Source organism: Dreissena polymorpha, chromosome 5 (genome assembly GCF_020536995.1).
Source record: "Dreissena polymorpha isolate Duluth1 chromosome 5, UMN_Dpol_1.0, whole genome shotgun sequence".
Lineage (NCBI taxonomy): Eukaryota > Metazoa > Mollusca > Bivalvia > Myida > Dreissenidae > Dreissena > Dreissena polymorpha.
The window spans coordinates 49,213,793-49,223,308 of record NC_068359.1 but is presented as its reverse complement, the minus strand read 5'-3'; the positions used below and the strand labels follow the sequence as shown (position 1 = coordinate 49,223,308).

The 9,516-nt window shown below is 33.0% G+C and overlaps 1 protein-coding gene across 2 annotated transcripts in view; it reads right to left on the bottom strand.

Moving 5' to 3' along the window:
• Positions 1 to 4,352: 4,352 nt before the first annotated feature.
• Positions 4,353 to 9,516, bottom strand: part of LOC127831820 (heat shock 70 kDa protein 12A-like) — a 26,992-nt gene continuing 21,828 nt past the window's right edge. For both annotated transcript variants that reach the window (XM_052356894.1, XM_052356893.1), the window contains exons 6-7: positions 8,431 to 8,565; positions 4,353 to 8,264 (exon numbers count right to left, since the gene is read on the bottom strand). In XM_052356894.1, the coding sequence (XP_052212854.1) occupies positions 7,363 to 8,264; positions 8,431 to 8,565 (1,037 nt within the window). In that variant the 3' untranslated portion in view covers positions 4,353 to 7,362. The remainder of the gene's footprint in view (positions 8,265 to 8,430; positions 8,566 to 9,516) is intronic.

Genomic DNA, 9,516 nt, shown 5'->3' with positions numbered 1-9,516 from the left:
ACTGCATTGTATGGTTAATGTATGCGTTTTTTACATACAAAGTTTTGTTTAAGGGGAGACAAAATATACAACATACTTGCTAGACGTATAAGACATAAGAACGAAAATCGAAACAGATTTAAATAAGACGGGAAACTATGGAAAAACATCATGTAACACAATGCACAATCATTCAGTTTTCCTGTAACGAAATCATGATGATACGCGTTTCTGTTGATATTTTGGTCAAAATGTTTGCTAATTTACTTCGTTCACGACAAAACACGCTTGATATAATGATATAATGAAACTTCAAACTTTATTATAGCTTTTGAATATGCAAGCGTACATCATGGCACCACTAGAAAACAGAATTTGGAAGTAACAAAAAGTCTTAACAAAACTTACCATGATGTACATATATGTGGCGTTCTGGGAAAATTGGGCATAATGCATGTGCGTTAAGTGTCGTCCCAGATTAGCCTGTGTAGTCCGCACAGGCTAATCAGGGACGACACTTTCCGCCTAAACTTGATTTTCGGTAAGGAGGGACTTCCTAGAAACTCAAAATACCATAAAAGCGGTCTTTTTACGTATACAGTCAGTCAACCAGTTTAGAATCACCAGGCAAAAAACGTTAATTCTTTTGACCACAATAATTTCTTTCGGGATTAAGTGTCAATGTGAGAAGATGTAAAAATAAAGGTTAAAATTGTATATTTTGTATGAAAACAGGTTAGGTCAGACGGCATATGCATTTTTTTTTTAAATAGCCAATTAGTTCACCCTTCGGAAAATTATTAAAAATCATTCAACTTACAGAATTAGTAATTCAAAACATTGTCATGGCATTTGTTTTCAATCAGCAAAAAGTTTATTTGAAAATAATAAAGCCTTCTATATCCATATGTACATTTCAAAACATAACTCATTCAACCCCCCCTGTAAGCATAATACAAAAGCTTTCTTGCTAAAACTTTGTTAATTTATGCCTTTACCTAATGTATACCTTAGACACTTATCATTTTGTTTTTATTGGGGCATTATGGAAAATTAAATACAAATTAATCGGAACTGCTGATTATCCGGAACTGGTTGACAAACTGTATTACTTATAAATAATCACTCCATGAACATCTTCATAAACAAAAATGTACTTACATTAAAGTCGCTAATGAGAAGCAATGCCATTTAGACTAATGCTCTCTCAGTAATACTGGCAGTCGATTTACTGCTGCAAATCCTTTGATATATTTTCAGATCATAATCGTGTATGAAGTAAGGACCGCTTTGTGGCCAGTGTCTGTATAATTGGGTACTAATTTTAAGCTTTCGCCAAGGAAACTACGTCATCAACATGAAACTACGTCATTACACCTATTTGGGCAGTGGTCCGATGGTCACTGTCTCGGCAATTAGGTTGCTGTAAATCAACATTTAAGTACTGTTTTAGTAAATTATATTTATTTAGGACAAACATTCATAATATTGCTATTAATCACAATATGATGTTACTATTTATTTGTTCGTTTATAACAGGATATAAACGTTATAAGATATAATGAACCCTGGTTATAGGACGCTTCGCTAACAAGAAGGTCAATGAGACTCGGGGGGGGGGGGCATACATTTGTTAAGCATATCTGTTGTTTTCGAATTTTAACTTTTAATACTAATACATGAGTTTCACTCTTTTCCTATGATCGTGTTTAGTAATCTTAACAAGTAAACTAAGTAAGTGTTACTTCATTTGAGCAACACCAAAGTGACCAATCTATTCAATAACCTTTTGTAATTTATATTCGAAAACAATTCTCTTGAATATAAATGATTACCGCCTTTTATTTTCATATAACAAAACATACAGCAATAAAAACAGTGTATGTAAATATATGTCAAACAGTGCAAAAATACGTATAATAAAGGATGTAGATGAAAGTGATCTTTTAATTCGATCATTCGGGAATACGCTTGCAGTGCACACTAGGCATTAACTGATAATAAATGCGCCAGGATTCCATAAATTTTATATCACGCATATATTTCGGAACTTAAGTGCGCAATCATTATTGTGTGGCACTGTATGTGGATAAGTATGATGTATTTTGAAACTCTGATAGAACACATCTTCTATACATTTTTGTAGCACATAAAATTCGTTAGACGATGGCATCGATGCATAAAAATTATACCTATTGCCAACACTTACCCGACCTATGGTTGCCTTCCATTTGCGTTTGTTAATTAATTAAATAAACGCCCATGCATTAAGACACGATTGTACATTATGATCTAAAATGATTTTGATCACTTTACCAAACCATGGTGTCCATCTCAGTTGAGCTATAACAAGTGTAGGTTACAATACACTAAATGATCGCTTCATGTAGGGCTGTACTCTCTAAAAAAATATCATAGTTGACAGGAAGGCATGTTTTACACTTTTTACCATTATTCGGGTGTTATCTTGCGGTGATAATGGTAGGGCATGAATAGGTGTTCACTACTGAATCCCTGAAATATGATACACGTGAAGACTATCGTAAACCATTGCACTAGAAAAAGGTTACATTCCACTAAGAAACGGCCGAAAAAAAAAGTTGCAAAAACAGTCGATTTTGATTTGTGTCAAGTTCTTTCTTGCATTGTACATGACATATCTTTTTTATTGCATAAATCGATTCCGCTTAGAATGGCCTTTAAGAAAAGGTATGGTTATGGGGGTCTCTATGTGCAAAATGTTGCATTTATTTTCGCTCAAAGTTGTCGCATTTACATTGAATTATATAGGGAAATTATTTAGTGTATTATGACCTGTATGTTAATTTTTGTAATCAAAACAACAACAACAACAACAACAACAAAACCACCAAAGAATTGCAAATATATTCAAATATATTCAAATGTAAACAATGAAATTAAAAAATGAATTTTCGAGAAATAATTTGCGACAAAGTAAACAACATTTTGCTATTTACTTGAATATTTTATCAACCGAACATTATGCTTCCACATCGTCAGCCTCGTTCTCGATGTTTTATCGGGGGAGGCAACACTTACAGGGGTGGTATTCCAGAAGCAAATTTGCTTTTTATTCTTAAATTGGGAATTTTTCATTTCATACTGCAATAGTTAGGCATCGAAAATTACATCAAAATATCATCATTATGTCAATGTTATTTGAGGAATACCAAAAACCATGCAGGTCTTTATTCAGTAAAGAAATACAAACATTGTAATTTTGAACATATTTAAGAAATGACTTAAGATGTTTCTGGAATACGACACCAGGACTCGATATCGGGCATGTGAAAGGAGTCTATTGTACATGCCAATAAACAACTACGTTCGTGATTAAAGGTACAAGAAATAATATAAAACAAGATTGCGTCGGATCCGGTTGGCTACTGACGCAACCGATTTTTTTTCTCTGTACGGCTTGTAATCAATAGTTTGTATTCTGCAGTGGTTCAACTACGTTATATGAGTTTTACTGAGATTGTATTGTCTGCTCGTTCCGAACATCGGAAAGAAATTAAAATATTTTATTTTAATTGATGTATTTATTTGAAATGAAAGTCATTGTATATGTTATATTATTTCCATACAGCATTCACTGTTATTATCCCGACACGAAAACCATTCCGGATATTAAAGTATAAATTGTTTGTCTTTTCAATATGATATGTAATATTTCCAGACCAAAGTTCGTATTGAGGCCTTAAATCTGCACGAACGCCTATGTTATTTCTCAACTCAGTAATGTCTGCATAGTGCTATGTTTGTAGAAAATGCTTTGTTTAGTCCATATGATTTGTCAAGAAACGCACTAACGTATTAGCTTTTAGATAGATCATACAGAAGTAACATAAAAGGGAATAATGGTAGATATTTGTTGACTTTGTTTTTTCAAACGCCGCTATCGAAGATTAACAGGATTTTAACGCAAAAGTCGAATTTAGTATGTCTGGACGGACCGAAGTGGTGTCTGAGATCAATTTTGGAATCAATGTGAAAAAACAATGAACACTAAGTTTCGATTGTTGATACAAGTAATATATCATATGTGTCTGGTATTTTTGTGTTCGTATATACTATTTGAGAAGATATTATTGATTCTGGCTGATTCATGTCACATGGTAAAGCTACATTTTTATCACATACTATTAATGGTATATACTAAAAACATTACTCCTTTTTAAGTTAAACAGTTTCGAGATTAAATGTTATTGTAGTAAAAAATAAAACTGTATTATTCATATACTGAGTGTTTATTACTGTATTTAACTCAGACGATGTATACATTGAAATGTTTTTCATATTTCCCAGCAATCCTGTAGTATGATGATTTATTATTGTATAACTAACTAATATCACTAAACAATATTTATTTAGTTGTTCGTATACAAATGTCAGCAATACAATACAAACATTCAACATACTTATGGCAAAATTCGGTAATATTTGGATCACTGGTGATAAAATAGTGTCTTGCACATGCTATCTCCACTGTGATGGCATATCTTTAGTTTCACTGTAATCGCGCGAGAAATGCTGTTGGAGTTCGCCCCATAAAACTTACAACATATTATGCGGACCGACTGACCGTCAAACCGACCAACCGGCAGTGTGTCACTGGCATACCCTTTCCCTGCGAAGATTTATATAAAAGAGAATCAAAAGACACACCAAACACGAAATTTAGACAGACAGGCAGGCATTATATTCAGACTTATACAAAAGTACATCGCCTTCATGCTTAAATACACACCTTATTCCCTGTCACGTAACTAGGTATAACACCATAACATTACATAACAAAAATAGCCATTAAAGAATACAATACGAAATTAATACAATAGTTAGTAAAAACACGTAGATTCTATCAAGGCGGTACTGAATTTATTGAACAACATTATTAAGAATCCCATTTGTTACAACAAAAGCTTCTTTGATAAATTTATACACACTTTACATTATTGATATGTCACATGAATCTAGTAGCTTGTGGAGTATAGATGGGTTGATATAAAATGTACGGTTAATATATTTTTCTTAACTCAGTGTAACAGCATCATATACATATAACATGATATCCATCTTCTCAATACAGCAATTACAACATAGACGATAACGTTCATTCGTGGAATGTTATTCTGAGCATATCGGCCAATTTGGATTCTCAACGAGTGTCTCGAGACTCTTAATCTTACAAAAAATAGGCGCAGTCGTCTAGGAAGTAAGTCTAAATATTCTTCATTTTTCAAAGAGGTTTTGAAAACTTTATATGTATCTAATGCAGACTAATTATTAATGCTACCATACAATTTTTGTTTAAAGTTGTCAACAAGTCCACATTTAAACTCGCTAATAAAACCATTAACTTGCACAACGTTTGGATTTTCAAATACGTAACCAAATGCAAACATATTTTACTATTTGCTTGACATTTGAGACCCAATAAATATGACCTTTATTACAATCGTTCAAAGCTAGCAAACAATTTTCATTATGATATGTTCACGGTTAAGAATCTGTTTACATGAAATGGATGTACAGCTAATTCACCATAATTAGCAACATTACCTGTATTTATTTAAATCTGTAAAAATCGATTGCAAATTGTTTAATGGATGCGTTCAATATCAGCTGGCTTTGTGAAACCCCATAGTTCTGACTCATAATTTAATACAATAATGTATTCATAGCCTTAAAGGATTTACCACCCAAATGTTCCTGGTTTTATTAAAATGTTCCTGTGTAATTAGACACTGTTCCTAAACAGTTAAAGTTACCAATTACTACAATGACGTTACCATTGTATGTCCGTACAATCTCTATTCAAACTCGAGTTAATGTTATCTTGCAGGTAAAGTTCATGGTCTTCAACAAATAAAGTAAACAAAATCGGCGACATTACATCCCCTTGTCTCAGACCAACCACATAACTAAAATAATCTGAATAAGATGAACACGATTTAACACGTGACGTAACAGTTGCATACACACCCTTCACTATTCAAAGTTTATTTAGACAAACAAATATTGAACATTTTATAAAAGCACTTAAAACAACTGATGTATATGAATCATTCATTGTACAGGTTGAAGAATCTACGGGGTTTTCAGGGGTTTACACACGGGCTGGACAGAATGTAATGACACCGTTAAGAACTTTATTTTTCCAAATATCTCAAGTTTAATAATTGAAATACATTTGCAAACATCTATAGTGCATATACAGTTTTTATTGCAGTTTGTGCCGATATCTTAAGGTATAAGAATAAATCCTCGTATACGTCTGAAATCGGAGAAGATGGAACCCCAAAAAGTCACGTGATCCTGCACCCTGTGTACACAACACACAATTCCTTACAATGCAATTATAAAATAATCAAGCACGTGTTTATCAATCATTCTTAGAGTAACAATACATGCAATTGAATGTTATGTTTATAAGATTCTAACCTAATTTATCAGAAATTGTATTTGATGAAAACACTTAAATCTTGGGCAACTTGATTTAAATTTAAAATATTTTCATCTTTAGATAATGACCAAGCTAATAACTACACGAAGAGAAACATCAAAATAACACACTTTGTAGTTGTTTTTACTCATTATGTTAGGGCCACATACAGAGCCAACTTGCGCGAATATGCAAAAAAATAAAATAAAAAAATAATATACATCATCGTGGTATGCGAATGTAAATCAAGCGATGGACAATTGTTTAGACAACCGTTAAAATTGAACAACAACATGTGAAATCAATGATTAACAAAAACTCGTAAATACCATTGTCATCAATATTTTCCATTTACACGCCACTCTGAGTTTATTGAAATGATGCAACATGAAGAATACACTTTTATTAAAGAATATCTTGTAGAAACAATACGCATTAACATGTATAAGGAACATCAACTAGACGCGAAACCATATTATGCGGCATGCATCCGTAAAAACAAACCACGTTAACGTCTTTAAAATAATTAACCTAAACACGAACCCTAATATAGGAAAGTCACACAACATTCAATCGATGTATAAACAGTTTCAACATTGACAGAAGTGTTCACCACACATTAATTTTATGGATATGCATTTCTCTCAGCGTACACTGATAATCAAAGCATTGGGATTTAGTTATGATTCTTAATCAAATGTACAGTGTTTATATACACAATGCAGAACAGTCAATTAAAATTTAAAATTCTACTCTGGATAATGGGTATAATAAACAAATAATCCATAGTGATACAGATGTAATAAAAGCGTTCTCTCAATGCTTTTACAAAAAGCGATTTCATAATATTTCGTTATTGTTCAGTAACAAAATAGTCAAATGTCGTAGGAATGTGATTTTTTGTTACAAGTGCATCAGTCTGGAAGATCAAATGTTGCTGCTATTTCTTCACCGGTTGTTTCCAGTGTAGCTTTAACAACAATTTCTGTTCCACCAAAGTACATGTTAAGAAATGTTTCAGAAATCTTTCCGTTTTTGTCTTTGCAGTTCACAGTAAATGAGCCAATTAAAAAGCATCCTTGACCAGCAACAACAACAGGATTTATCTCTTTTGTAGCATATACGTCAACAACGTAACACGAGTCACCTGTCATAGGCGAAAAGTACCCGCTTCCAGCCGATTCGTTTTCCGATACAGACTGCCCATTGGTAATAAGTTTGTAAAAGCATTTCTCCATATCCTTGTTATTAAGCGTGGCCGTGCCGTGAACAGACGAGTTGTATGCACACCTTATGCCATACGTAAACCTTGCAATTCTTGACACAATTTGACGTTTGTTGTGCCCAAATATCACGGCACCTTTCATAACAGCCAGTCCTGCGTCATGTGGAATTTTCACGTGCTTTCCTGGAAAGGCACTCCTCACTGCCTCCTGCAGCAAAGGCGATTCAGAGAAGCCACCGACCAGGACGATCTGATTGATAGGATTGTCTCGGAACTTTGACACTAGTGTTGATAAGTGATCAACAATGCTTCTAACAGGTCCATCAAATAGCGAGGATACAACCGTAATATCACATTTGAGCTTATCTTTGATAAGCTTTACTTCACCCTGAAATGGCGACCGGGCAATTTGTTCTGTGAAGCTTTTCTTTGTTACATTACGGACAACTTCCTGCAACGTTGTAGGGAATCTCAAAACTACGCTTCCTGATGCTGACGGCTTGCACTCTCTCTTCTTGAGTTCGAATGACCTCATTAATTCTATAAAATCGTCCATGTGATTTTCTTTCAAGACCTGCATAACAGCACCGCCTGAAATGTTTGAACAAAATAGAGAAGGCGTAAGGCATGTCATAATAATATACCTGTAATAATTTACCAATTTAACAATATTTGTTCAAGCATGTTTTATCATTTAATGTCACGCATTTATGGGTATTGTATTTAAAATTGCTAAGTAAAGCTTAATAAAGTTTACCTGCCAATGTATCGATGAACTGTTTAAAGGCGTCGTTGACCTTTGTACCTCCCCATGCACCACCGCTGGCTTTCTCTATCTCTTTTAGTTTCATATCTGATGTCACTTCGTGAACTGTTATGTCAACAGTTCCACCTAAAAGAAGCATATTTTATTTGCCATTAAATTCCATAACAATCTCATCGTGCGAACCATTTCATCAATGTCACAACTCTAATTCCGCTTATAATACAATATTGACGATATGTCTATGCTGATGTTTTAAACGAATTGTTCGTTGTTTAAATGACTTCATATACAATTCAGTGAGCTATTCCAAATGCGGGCTCGGAACTGATCAAATAAAATTATGTTACTTTTCAAAATATATATTATTTTGAATTTTGGTTCATATTATATCACATCCCGTTTCTCTATGACAAATATTGAGTACCTTTCACTGATTTCATGGTGTACAAAATAAAATTGTAACATCGACAGAAACTATTTCATCACATAAAACAGGACGGTCCTTTTTGTAACTCTGTATACATTAAGTAATAAACGAAATACCAATAAGAACTTCAAAATAAAACAGAGTAGTAAGTGAAGCTGATTGAGGAAAGCTTTAAACTGAAATCTGAAAGACTATTTACAAAAACAATGTTCTAAATAGATATGCAATTAACCTATTACAACAAAATAGTTTATGCATGTAAAATAAAAATTAACCATGACATCTGTAATGTGTATCTTTCACATTGATATTTTTTTAAATGTCATAATTATTTGAACCAAGTTGAAAACAAAACATCTTTACACACACATATTTTGTTATGTTAATATTAGTTTAAACAATAAATGGAATTAAAACATTTTTTTCCGTGAAAGATCATCAAAGAGATCAAAGAGAATTGTGCTGACTCGTAAAGTGCATTTTTCAATGCACAATTCTTACATTTACGCCCGAATCAATAAAGGGGTGATGCGCCACTTCTGGTTGTTTGTTTCTCGATATATATATATATAAAACATTGTATAATAAACCTAGAAACACACAAAAAAGCAATGAAAATATTAAATAAAACCCTGCATAAGGTGAATCGC